We start from the raw sequence: 14,347 nt of genomic DNA, 5'->3' as shown, positions 1-14,347 counted from the left end.
AGGGATGTGGAAATTTTATACATGACTTGTGAGGCAGGGTGTGCCACGTGTAAGTGGCCCTTCCTGTCGTTTTGTAATATCCGCAAAGATGCAAATTCTACAGAAAGCATTATTTTAGAACATCATTGTCATTGGTCAAAAGTACAAGTGTTTTTATTGGTGAATGTGGCAAACTGGAGTGTTGCTATTGGTCATTTATTATCACTCTATTTCCTGTTTGTGGCTCCTCACGTGTGTGAGTCACTTTGTCCGTGTCTTTGAATTTGGAGCAATACAGCGGGCGGACGCGTTTTGCGTACGTCCTGCAATGGGTCGTCAGCCGCCAAAGGTAAGCGCTTGTTTTCGCCTTACATTATTTTAATGCATTCTTATGTTTCAGACTATTCTCACTTAACGTAACTTCAGTAATTATGTAAAGTTCATCTCGTGTGCCGGAGTTTCCTCTAGTTTTCCACATTTTCCAAAATAGAGCATTTATATGACTTAGCTTTTATGCTAGTCCGCAACGTTGTTTTATGAGGCAGACCTTCTTTTCTAACTCTAGTTGTAATTGTAGTAACTGTAACACTTTCTCGAATTGTGTAATTAATTTTGTTTTGTTCGAGGTTGCCTCTTTTCATTCTGTAAATCCTGAAACTCTTATGTCAAAATTTGTTTGTGATCGAAGACCTTAATTGTTTCACTTACACATCTTTTGTTTTGTATCTCAAGTATCAGTTAATCTGCAGTTCATTTATTTATTCATTTATAATTGTATGTTCATTTCCTTAATAAATTATTTGTCTGTTGGGTGCATTATTGTAAGTCTTTTCTCTCCCATAACGTATACCTTCCATAGACCTCGTAGGGTTTCCAAGCAGTTTCCACATCCTTTCTTAGTGTCATTTTTAGGCCTGTAAGTGTTCCCTGTATTTGGTTTAATATTGCGTATCGTAGGATACTTGTCACGTTTCGATACGAATACTCCGCCTCTGCGTTATTTACAATTTCCTTAGTCATATTATTAAGTATTATATTATTTTCTACTGGTATTATTATTATTATTATTATTATTATTATTATTATTATTATTATTATGTGTAACCGTATTTGTCCTGTGTCCCGGAGCGGTTACATGGTGTTGGCATTCATAGACACTGACATTGAAAATGACAATGAAAAGGCATATGACAGTGTCCCCAGGACTAAGGTTTGGGACAATCTGGTGCAAAAAGGAATTGGACAGGGATTAATAAAATTGATCATGGCAGTGTACAAGGAATGTTGTAGTTGCGTGCAAACACAAGTCAATTATTGTAATCCCACTTCAATACGGATCATGAAATTTCTAAATATTAACAAACACAAGTCAGCAGGACAATTTGGTTCAAAATCACTAGTGGGCTGAGACAGGGAAGTGTTCTATCACCAATCATCATCATCATCATCATCATCATTTTACAGTTCCAGTTTCTCAGGTACTGTTGGTGAGCCTCTTCCATTCTGTCTTATTGAGATATGTTCTGTCGTTAATGACATCCTCCAGTGTCCTTCCCCAATCTGCAATGTCCACCTTTACGATATCCATCCCGTGGGTTCTTGGTTTTCCCACCATCTGTTTCCCTGCCATGTGTAAATAGGGTTGCCACTTTTTGATATAAAAAGTAAAGGATATTTACCTAAAAAATACAGGATTTTTCACAAAAATAAGGGACAGTTCATAAATACTATAAAATCAAATGTTAGGTACCAATTTCAAATAGATTATACAGTAATTAGTTTCATTAACAGAATCAGATACTTATTGAAATTTGTAAAAGAAACTAACTTGCACAATTTTAACAGTACATACAGTACAATGCATCTGATATCTTAACACTGATTTCTTCGATGAGCTTTGATAATTTTTAGGCCTATCTAGATTTAGTCTCAAACAGCATGAACAATCACGTTGGAAATTGGAATGGAAGATGAACGGAAGTACTCTGCAGTATCTTGCAATACGCTGCAGTAGACAAGGTAAATAACCCAGCATGCTCAGCCTTAACCAGCAAATGGCGAGACATCATGTGATTTCCTTCTTCTGAGGCTCCAAAGGGAAAAATAAATGGAGCTACGTTGAACTTCAATGGTGCTCAAATCAAATACGGATTTTAAAATATTTAGAGACAAAAAAAAAAAAAAGACAAACATTTTTTTTTTTTTTTTTTTTTTTTTACAGGACAACAGTTCATAATATGGGACGCAAAATTTTCACCTCAAATACGGTATGTTCTGTACAATGCGGGACAGGTGGCAACCCTACTCTCCAAGTTAACATATGCTGTCTTTGTTGGTTCCATCCTCATTACATGCCCAAACCACCTCAGTCTGGACATGTTGACCCCATTTAAAATTTATGTAACAATCCCAGCTTCCTTCCTAACTACATCATTCCTTACTACAATCATGTTTATAATAGTAATGGATAACATCATGAAAACAGCAAAAGCAGCATATGGAGGAAGAGAAATGAACATGTTATTTGCAGATGATATTGTGATGTGGGGAGAAGATGACATGTAGGTTTGAGAACAGTTGGATGTGGTGAATGGGAAGATCAAAGAATGTGGATAGAAAATAAGTGTAGAAAGAAAGCCAAAAAAGGAGATGGAAATGCAAATGCAAGGAAGAAGAGGCCGTGGACGACCACAATTGAGATGGAAGGATACAATCCAACACAGTATTAGAGAAAGAAACCTGGACTGGGACACAGTGTTGGAGCAGGAGTGGTGGAAAGACCAAAGAAAGTGGAGAGGAACCGTATTTGCCCCTACCCGGTAACAGCTGGATAATAGGAAATGATGATGATGATGACCAAAGAACTTCCAAATAAGGAAAGAATAAATTATCCATTACTCAATGGCACAAATATGATATAGTAAACAAAATTCTCAATACAAAGGTATTATGTTGACAGGTAAAGCTTTTTTTTTTTTTTACAATAATATAAACATTTATTATATCCTTGTATTAAATACATTTTACATTTCCTGAAATGAAGGTTTTATTCTTCCCAAACATGTTTGAATTTTATTTGAGTCATCCCTAGTGGATTTTTTAAAAAGAAAACATTATAGAGTATATCGCTAAACATTCATAGTTCTTAAAATTATTTACATAATTCTATCTATGTGTCAACTCATATGGCCTACTAGTATAAGTGTAATAAAAGTAATGTTGTGAGTTACAGCCTCTTGCCTGCGTGTAAAATGACATCTTAATATATGTTGTAATGTCCGTCTTTTATTTCTCCTGTGGTCAAATGTGTTAAACATGGTCATTCCTTTGGGTATAGTTGAATTGTTACATAGGTTTTAATTATTATTTGTAGTTAGTTGCTATGTTGTAATGTTAATTCTGGTAAGTGCAACCGTCAAATGAATTCCGTGTGATCTGTAATGGAAATGAGGAACCTGAATGTATAAGCTGAAAATAGTTTTTTGAAGGCTTGCATTCAAATATTTAAAACTTGTAAAGGTAAAGCTATTGTGTTTCTAGTGTGTATGGTATGCTTTGTTACAATGGAAATCAATAAAATGGGAAGTAATTAAATTCAGTCTAATTAAACATTTCCAAACTGAAGGGAATGTTATGAAGTATGGTGTGACGGATGGAACTTACATTACAATATGTGGAGAAAATAGTGTACGAGTGATCTTTTATTTATTTCATGAGGAAGGGTAGGGCATATCAGGTAACAGGTCTCTTAGAGATACAACAATACTTTTGAAACATTCCTAAATTAAAACAAATGAATTAAACTAAATCTCTTCCATAATAAACCTGAAATTATAAACAGTTACTGTATTCTGCTGAATTTCTTTGCATTCCTGTCTCCTATCTATGAGTACAATTATGAATTCCACAGTTAATGTACATTACAGTATCATGCACCATACCTGATGTAATATCCCTTCTCATGCTACTTCAAATGACAAATAAAGACACTTGCTTATTGCTGCATTTGGTACCTGAAGGTATGCAGAATATAGTCCAATGCGCTATAGAGAGACTTGACGCAACTGAAAACCATCGAAGTTCTCGAATCACATCATGAGTTCCATCCAGTAACATCCGCACTCCCATTGCTTCATTTATGAACACTTGAATTTGGTCTCCAAATATACTGTAAACATCTTTCAGATAAGTACTGAATGATATAAAATCTGAACTAACATAAATTTTACTAAACATAAATAAATAAATAAATAAATAAATAAATAAATAAATAAATAAATAAATAAATAAATAAATAAATAAATAAATATATCATTCTTAGGCCATCTAATATGGTCACCAGAAAATAGAATCAGTAGAAAAATAATAGAAAAATCATGGAAGAGTAAGTAAGAGTAAGAGTAATATTAGATGGATCACAGAACTTAGAGAAGACAAGAGAGAGTTGCATATTAAATAGAAGATTTAAACTACAAAACCAATACACTCAAAATATTGAAAGATAAACACACTAGACTACAGACAAAAATCAACAAGCAGAAAATAGGAAAAGTGATTCCAAAAGCAGAAGGAAAATTACGTTAAGAAAGGATGAAACAGTAGTGGGCTGACAAAAAGAAGAAAAACTTCCATTAACCTAAGTAGTCCTATATTGGCTCAAAAATAAATAAATAAATAAATAAATAAATAAATAAATAAATAAATAAATTTATTTCTGCCACAAGTTCTTGTAAGTATATATACTGCACCCGTCATGCCGGGCTCAGCTCGGCCGGTGAGCGAAGATCTCCAGGGTGTAGATCGTTCGCTTATCGGCTGTGCGAAAATTTTAAAGTGCAGGGATAGATAATGAACTAGTGGCAAATGAGAGAAAGCTAAATAGGTTTTAGACATTTATTATAACTACTGCTCTTCATAAATTATACAATAATTAACAAAATCTAGGTATTCTGTTTATATGATTGTCTTCTTTTACGTCGTAGTCACATAGATACTTCATCGGTAAACGAAACAGGAAATGCCTGTATCTGCAAATATAATATTCATATTTTTAGTGAAAAATTAATTAAATAATTAATAATAATTAATTTGAGATGATCTCTCTCATTTATAATTTTATAATTTGAAAATAAACTTCCTTCCTTCATGGATTTGATTTTAAACAAATTTGAAAATGATCATTTTCATTTCTCTTTGAAAATTAAATAAAAATTTTTCTCTTATAAAATTATAGTTAAGTCGTCTTCCTTGATCTTTAAATTAATTAATAAACTCAACTTTATAATTATTTAGCAGTTGCTTTTCACATAATAGCTCGGAACTTGACCTCATGTCAATTTACATTTATCCGTTACTCGAAACAATTAATTAAATTACTCTTACAATTTTCGACTTTGTGAGTTCAATCCACTGACATGGCCTATACTTATTCATGTGTATTTGTTAAATAAGATCCTATTCCTCCTTAAAAACGAATAAAATTCACTAAAGGTTTGAATTCATTCAAATGGTGAACCACTAAAGTTGGCGTAAATTAGGCCGAAAATTCCACAAGATAATGAAGAGCATCATCACAAATATGGATTATAAACTTACATTAAGTAAAACACAGTCAAATCACACATACTACACTCACACAAGGATACACGGAAATATTATATACATATTTACACGAGCGCTAGCCCTTGATTATTAATTTTTATGTTTAGACAAAGTTAGGAAAATTATTATCACGATGACACTATCGTGGTGACCTCCTCTCATCAACTGGGAAATGTGACAGAGCAAGGATTATCACTTAATTATAGAACACAGTTATACGACAACGTTAGAGGAATTTACGAACACAAAATCATCCAAAAAATCATCGATAAACCGCTTAAACATAGGCCAGAATAAACATTCCGCGCACGCGGTTCATGAGCTACGACATTTATTTTTACTTCTCCACTATAATTGTGATTCTCGATTAATCTGCACTCATAACGAAGACATTACATCAAGTAACATATTTATTCCATCATTGATTCATTAATGGATGCACAGCTCGACTGCTGAATTCAATAATATCCATCAATCAATCAACTAATCATCACAGCACAGCAAATACATAACAAATTGTATCGGTCAGATACTGCCATTTCCCAGGCCTAAATTACAATAATGAGCGCACATCAACCATTTTCAATGATAACTAATATTATGCTCATGACCTTAGGTGTTCCTTTACGCGATAATTTAGTTAAATTATTTTTAATATTATTATTATTATTATTACTGGCCGCGCAAGATCATACGTGCGGAAGCTACTACACAATAATATTTCAGATGACTCTATTGCACACAAAACTCAACCATATGTCGCATAATTGAAGAATGAACTCTGACATGATAGTATCCACGGAATTTCTGTCCCATTTGATCTCATTAAAAGTCAAAAATATTCAAATAGTTCAAGTTTAACGTTGGGGTCAATTTACACTTATTTCTCCTGCCACAATAAACTCGGGACAGTTGAAACACTTCTCGAAGACATCCACTCAAAACAAACTAATAGGTTCAAATACTCACTCATCCTCAATCTACCATCACCAAGAAAGAAGAGATGGAAAAATTCTAACTAATAGAAAATGTCTAAACAAATAAGTAGAGGCTATGTCATTACAATTACTTTACAAAAGGAAAGAAAGAATAACAAAGTTTAAATATTACTTGGTGGTGACTGTCGGTTGTAGAACTCGGGCTGATGACCTAGTGCATTATCACCTTACGCACCATCGATCCTCGTCACGCCCGTCTGGACTGCCTTACATTTTACTCGTGCATTGGAGACATGCTGGCGCGCTGGAAATCACACCGTTCACGAAGAAAGAAGACTGACATCCTGACTCGAACTCGAACCGGTGACCTCTTCATTGGAAATCTTGTGAAGCTGAAACTAAAAATCACGTCTAAGACAAAGTCCAAAACTCACACCGATATCTGATAAGATGACAAGGAAACTTAACTTTTAAAGTCTGCTGAATTATAGATGGAATCCGCAAACATCTGAACTGCAGTTGTAACCAGTTGTAGACTCTGAATGACGAAGTTCCCTGGTAAGCGAAGTGAGTCTTCTTCTGCCCGTAGTCGAAGCTAGAGTAATTCTTCTCAGTAAGCGAAATACGTCTTCTTCCGTCCGCTGTTGAAGCTAGAGTAATCCTCCACAAGACGTGTTCAGAGGTAGAAATTTCTGTGTAAATTTTCCCTAGGAAAATCCATTATTCACTGTCTTAAGACAGGGGTGCGTCTTTTCCTCATAAGCGATTGGTTAATTTATTAACTTAGCACCAAATTAATCGCTTGATTGGCTGCCATAGTCAGACGTCATGCACCTTCACAATTATCGATCGAGCACTTGACACACATTCAGCCTGGTCACGTGTCATTCACGGCTGATTCCAAGGTTATTTGGCTAGCTGTCTCTGCGTTCTCCCCTCGCCTGGCCTTGAGCGGAATTCCCAGCCACCTGGCGTATCTCGCTCAGTCAACTCGACGTGATAAAACTCCCTTCCTTGTTCATAAAATAATATTTTAACACACAGTAGAAATAAATGCTTTCCAATAAATGATTTTGCCAATTTTGAAGGGGACAATACATAGCTATGTAGTGTTTTTTCTTTTTCTTTTGCAAGTGTTTTAATGGCACACCAACTCAGTTAGGTCTTTTGGTGATGATGAGATAGGACAGGGCTTGGACTGGGAAGGAGGTAGCCCAGCATTTACATAGTGTGAAAATGGAAAACCACGGAGAAACATCTTTCGCGCTGCTGACAGTGAGCATCGAACCTACTATCTCCTGAATGTAAGCTCAGAGATATGTGACCTGAACAATGTAGCCAACTCATTCAGTATAAGGTTTTTCGTACATTTATATATTATGGTCTAATTGCAATAAATACATGGTTCAGAAAAAATAACTAGGTATGGATGGGGAGAAAGTAAGACTAAAACAATGATCAATGTCATTTTAATGGAGAGTGAGAAATGCCAGCAGCTGGAAGGCATCATAGCCATGCCAAGAGAAGATTTTGAAGATCATAAATTTGAGCAGTCTTTCTCAACCATTTACTCAAGAAGAACTAGAGAGAGCAATAAAAAGTGCTGAAGTTGGTAAAGCTTAGACAATATTAGAGTCAAACAAATAAAACATTTTGGCTCAAAAATGAAGGATTGGCTTCTATATTTCTTTAATAAATGCCTTAGCAGATGCCAGATCCCAAAGTTACGGAGGAAGTCCCATGTAGTTGCCATTTTAAAACTGGGAAAACAAGTAGATGATCCAAAGAGTTATAGGCCAATTTCTCTTCTTTGTCACCTCTACAAGATATTTGAAAGACTGATTCATAGTAGACAATTAGAAGCAGTTGAACCCCTTCTAATTCCACAACAGGCTGGATTCAGACCAGGTAAGAAATGTACAGCACAGATACTCAACCAAACTCAATATATATTGAAGATAGTTTTGTAACTGGAAAAGTCACTGCGATATCATTTATTGATCTAACAGCAGCTTACAACACAATCACCAAATGCTCCAGTGTAAAATGTATGGTATGACTAAAGATACCATGATCTAGCATGAATGATTCAAGATCTTCAAATAAAAGTTTCTTTTGTAGATTTTTTGTCTTTTTTTTTACTTGTTGCTTTACGTCGCACCGACACAGATAGGTCTTATGGCGACAATGGGACAGGGAAGGGCTAGGAGTGGGAAGGAAGCGAACGTGGCCTTAATTAAGGTACAGCCTCAGCATTTGCCTGGTGTAAAAATGGGAAACCACGGAAAACCATTTTCAGGGCTGCCGACAGTGGGCTTCGAACCTACTATCTCCCGAATACTGGATACTGGCCGCACTTAAGCGACTGCAGCTATCGAGCTCGGTTGTAGAATTTCAAGGTCAGCGAAGTCGATGGAGGATCCAAAAGAATGGATTACCACAGAACAGTGTTTTGGCTCCTTTGCTTTTCAACATTTATACAAACGATCAACCTATGCCAAAAGACACACAACTTTTTATTTATACTCATGATCTTGCTCTCTCTTCTCAGAGTGAGACCTTTGAACAAGTGTAATTAAATCTGAATGCTGCTCTGGAAGAGTTAGGTAGTTACTATTGTAAGAATCAGTTAAAACCAAATCCCAGTAAAACTGAAGTGTGTGCATTCCATCTAAGGAATAGATAGGCTCACAGGAAGCTTCAAGTTCATTGGAGAGGAGTACATGTGGAACACTGTTTTCAACCTAAATATCTTGGGGTCACTATTGATCATGCATTGACTTTCAAGCAGCACTGCCTGAATGTGAAACCAAAAGTATCTGCAAGAAATGACATATCATGCAAAATTACTGGAACATCCTGGGGTGCAGCAGCAAAAGCAGTTAAAACTACAGCTTTATCTCTGTGTTATGCCGCAGGTGAATATGCCAGCCCAGTGTGGTATAATTCCACTCATGCTAAATAAGTAGATATCACTCTTAATGAGTTATATAGACCTAAACCGGGGGATACACTCTATTTGGCTGGAATTGCTCCTCCAGAGATCAGGTGTGAAGCAGCTGCATACAGAGAAAGGCATAAGGTTATTAGCTCAAATAAACAACCATTATATGGTTATCATCCTCCTCTTTCTTTCAAGACTAATATCCAGGAAAAGTTTCTTGAGAAAAACAGATAATACTGGTCAACAGAAATTTTCTCAATTATCTTTGTGGAAGATGAGATCTGAACACCATTCGATGACACATGAGAAAATCTAGCTGCCTGTTTCACTGAAGAATGGCCTGTGTGGAAAACTCTGAATAGGCTCACAGCAGCGGTCGAAAGATAATTTTCAGAAATGGGGTTACACCACCTCATCATCCTTTTGCGACTGTGGAGTTGAGCAAGCTATGGAGCACTTATACCAATGTAGACTATATTTCATTCTGAGAGATGCTGCGTTCCTTTGTTCTGTTGAAAATACCCTCCCATTAGACCTTTTATTGATCTTGGTCTGTAGCCATGTGTGTGTCTTGAAGTATCTTCATTTTTTTTTGTTTTGTTTTTGAGATCGTCTATTGTTATTTGTAGTTCTTTAATATCCTTCTTAGTTTCCGTGATCCATTTAATCTTGGTCTTGCTATTCAATAATTTTTCAATTATTCTGCTGCTAATTCTGGTGTCAGGTGTTCTGATAAGATGTTTAAAGAATGATACACATTTTTTTCCTAATCGTGCTCAATACTGGTTCAATTTCCTTATAAACTGGTTTATTTGATGCTATTCTCCCTTGTCCATTAACTTGATACTGTTTATTTATGCATGTTCTAATTATTATTCTTTTTGCTTTTAAGTATTTTGTCCACTGCAGGCCTACAGCTCCATTTCTTTATCCATTTCTTCATCAACTAATTGCTTTTCCTGGTGGTCCTGTTTTCATGATGTCATCCATTACTATTGTAAACAGGATTTGTGATAGAACATATCCCTGTCTCAGCCAACTTATGATTTTGAACCAACTTGTCCTACAGTAGAATTACTCTGATATCCCATGTTGCTAAGATAATGGAGAGGATACTGGAAAGTAGGATAAGGTTGAGGGTTGAAAATCAGATACAGGAAAATCAGTTTGGTTTCAGAAGTGGAAGGTCAACAATAGAGCCCATTTTCACTATGAGACAACTAATAGAGAAGCAATGGGAGTGTGGGAATGATATGGTGATGACATTCATTGACAATGAAAAGGCATATGACAGTGTCCCCAGGACTAAAATTTGGGACAGTCTGGTGTGAAAAAGAATTGGACAGGGATTATCTATCCCTGGCAGTTTTCTTAAAAGACTGCCATATTGACTATCGAAGGTAATGAACCTTAAGTGGAGCAAGCTTCGATTTACATCTATGGTTATTAACCACAGAGGTTGCTGTGTGTTTGGTCCGCAAGAGCTATTTTATTTCGCTCAAGCCTGCTGGCAAGCCAGTGAGGACCCACTATCCGCCACCAGGGATAGATTACAATGAATGAAATTGAAATGGCAGTTAGAAAGATGAAGAATGGAAAAACTACTGGAATAGATGAAATTTCAGTGGAGCTGCTAGTGGCTTTACGTCGCACCGACACAGATAGGTCTTATGGCGATGATGGGATGGGAAAGGCCTAGGGGTTGGAAGGAAGTGGCCGTGGCCTTAATTAAGGTCCAGCTCTGGCATTTTCCTGGTGTGAAAATGGGAAACCACAGAAAACCACCTTCAGAGCTGCCGACAGTGGGATTCGAACCCACTATCTCCCGGATGCAAGCTCACAGTTGCGCGCCCCCAACTGCATGGCCAACTCGCCCAGTTCAGTGGAGATGATAAAAGCAGCTGGAGCTGTATGCCTGCAGTGGACATATCGAGCTCTCAGGATTGTCTAGGAGAATAAGCAGATCCCTGAGGATTAACAAAAAGGAATAATCATCCCAATTTTCAAGAAAGGCGATAAGAAAGTATTCAATAACTGCTGCTTTTGCTGTTTGCATGCAACTACAACATTCCTTGTACACTGCCATGATTTCCTATCAGCCCGAAATCCTTTGTATAATTGACTAGAGTGGTCCAATGTAGGCCATAAAATGTAAATAAATAAATAAAATAAAATAAACATTTATATATATTTTTGTGACAAATATCTAAAAACGGAGTTTAAATAGTGAAAAAAATTTAATACTCCTTAACTCAGTCAGCAATTTGTTAATAAGATGCTGAGGCAGAATATGCTGTACTTTTTATTCCATACCTTGAAGAAGATAGATGGTCAGTGCATATCTCATGTAGTTATGAATGTCTTTCCTGTACCTAATGTTCGGCTCCATGGCTAAATGGTTAGCGTGCTTGCCTTTGGTCACAGGGGTCCTGGGTTTGATTCCTGGCAGGGTCAGGAATTTTAACCATCATTGGTTAATTTCGCTGGCACGGGGGCTGGGTGTATGTGTCGTCTTCATCATCATTTCATCCTCATCATGACGTGCAGGTTACCTACGGGCATCAAATCAAAAGACCTGCACCTGACGACCCGAACATGTCCTCGGACACTCCCGGCACTAAAAGCCATACACCATTTCATTTCTGTACCTCATTTCTTTGTTTAAGGAGATATACCACTTTTAAATTTGTACATGAGTAGTGCTTCAGTGTATGTCTTATGCATCCTGAAGGGTAAGATGTTTGTGTCCTTGTATATCTCAATGGAGTATTTCAAAATGTTGTATTTATAAACTAATCTTAAGCCCTTTTTTGAAGTATTTCAAGTTAATTATATATTTTCTATTGGACAAACCCCAAATTACATTCATGAAAAGTAGATGCATGTGAACAAGAGAGAAATAAATGCTTCTGAGTTACTGTGTAGTTAACCCTATGTCCTGTAATCTTTTTAACATTTCTATAACAGTAGTGATCTTATGTTCTATGCTGGATATATTATGTTCTTTCCAGCATAAAGTTGTGTTCAGAATAAGACCTAAGTATGTAAATGAACTTACTCTTTCTGCTATTTGAGTCTTAATTTTTATTCTGTTTAAAGAGGTTGTTGTGCAAGATGACTTGTGAAAAATGTTTAAGAAGCATTTAAAAACAAGATTGTTTTCAGTGACCCATTGTAGGAGAGTATTTAAATCCCTTTGTAGTTTATCCATTATTTGTTCTTCAGTGATATCTTCATAAAAAAGGAAAATATCATCTGCAGATAACATTAATTTACCAAATAGTGACAGTTTTCTATACCTATCGTTTATAAATATCAGAAAGATTATTGGTCCTAGTACTGACCCTTGATGGACACCAAATATAACTGATGATTCTGGTCCGATTGTATAATTCAAACATACATATTGTTTTCTCACTATTAAGTGACTTTAATAATAATAATAATAATAATAATAATAACAATAACAATAATAATAATAATAATAATAATAATAATAATAATAATAATAATAATAATAATAATAATAATAATTACAGTATGGAAAAATCCTTGACATATTTTCATTTTTTTTCTTTTTTTTTTTTTTTTTGCTAGTTGTTTTACGTCCCACCGACACAGATAGGTTTTACGGCGACGATGGGACAGGAAAGGGCTAGGAGTGGGAAGGAAGCGGCTGTGGCCTTAATTAAGGTACAGCCCCAGCATTTGCCTGGTGTGAAAATGGGAAACCATGGAAAACCATTTTCAGGGCTGCCAACAGTGGGGTTTGAACCTACTATCTCCCGAATACTGGATACTGGCCGCACTTAAGCGACTGCAGCTATCGAGCTCGGTCTTTCTATTTCTATTATTTTTTATTTACATAAGTGTTATAAGTATATGTGTGTTATGAAGGTAGTGTATTTGGCCTACTGCCTCCGTATGTATACTTTCAAACAACCAACCATCCTAACAAACACGAGCTTGACTCATAGTGTGACACTCAAAAGTTTTGCTATGAGAGAAGTAGAGCATTCTCCTGTGTGCTGCAACTAGGTACTGCTCTAGGCTACCCTAAAATTTTCTGTTTCCATTAAGAAAACCATATAACCTTACTTTGTAAATGTTGTACATTCATTCTCACCTAATGGTGAACTCATGCCATTCCCAATAGGACAGGAGATGTTCTGTACTCACTTCTTGCAAAACATCACGTGAATGCTTCTCATGTGTCTGTAGACTGATAAATGTCAGATTATCCTTGTCCATCATCACCTGAAAGATAATGAGCTCATTAGAAAATGTATTATTAAAAAGAAAAATTTTGAATTCCTTTTACAAAGACTGTTATTTTACAGTTTTAATTTATGTCCTGCATGCAGTGATTGGAAAAGTACAAGAAAAAAGTAATTCAGATGAATTACAGCTAACTGAGCAACTCAGCTGTGTGGTTTGGGTAGTGTAGCTGTAAGTTTGCATTCATAAAATGGTGGGTTCAAATCCCACCGTTGGCAGCCCTGAAGATGGTTTTCCGTGGTTTCCCATTTTCATACCAGGCCATGGACACTGCCATGCCAATCCTATCACTCCCCCAACCTTGTGATGTTGAAAACCTTCAATGTGTTATCATCATCATCATCATCATCATCATCATCATCATCATCATCATCATCATCATTTTCCAACTTCAGTTTCCTGGGTGTAGTGTACAAGCGCTCACCATCTCTTCCTGTTTGTATACATCTTCTCTTCCAGGACATCTGCCCATTTGGGACCTTTCTCCTCCACATCTGATTTCAGTATGTCTATCCAGCATTTCCTCGGCCTTCCCCTTGGTCTTTTACCTTGGACAGTAAGTTTGAAGTATTTTCTGGCAGGTCTTTGCTCTTCGTTCTCAAAATGC

General features: G+C 36.1%; 1 protein-coding gene across 1 annotated transcript in view; it reads right to left on the bottom strand.

Moving 5' to 3' along the window:
* Positions 1-14,347, bottom strand: part of LOC136866796 (uncharacterized) — a 382,310-nt gene that overhangs the window by 141,501 nt on the left and 226,462 nt on the right. The window contains exons 13-14 of the mRNA XM_068226847.1: positions 13,589-13,719; positions 3,993-4,171 (exon numbers count right to left, since the gene is read on the bottom strand). Coding sequence (XP_068082948.1) covers positions 3,993-4,171; positions 13,589-13,719 — 310 coding nt within the window. The remainder of the gene's footprint in view (positions 1-3,992; positions 4,172-13,588; positions 13,720-14,347) is intronic.

The sequence above is a fragment of the Anabrus simplex genome, chromosome 3 (assembly GCF_040414725.1).
Source record: "Anabrus simplex isolate iqAnaSimp1 chromosome 3, ASM4041472v1, whole genome shotgun sequence".
Lineage (NCBI taxonomy): Eukaryota > Metazoa > Arthropoda > Insecta > Orthoptera > Tettigoniidae > Anabrus > Anabrus simplex.
Note: the sequence above shows the minus strand (reverse complement) of the source record. Positions and strands in the feature narration are given on the sequence as shown.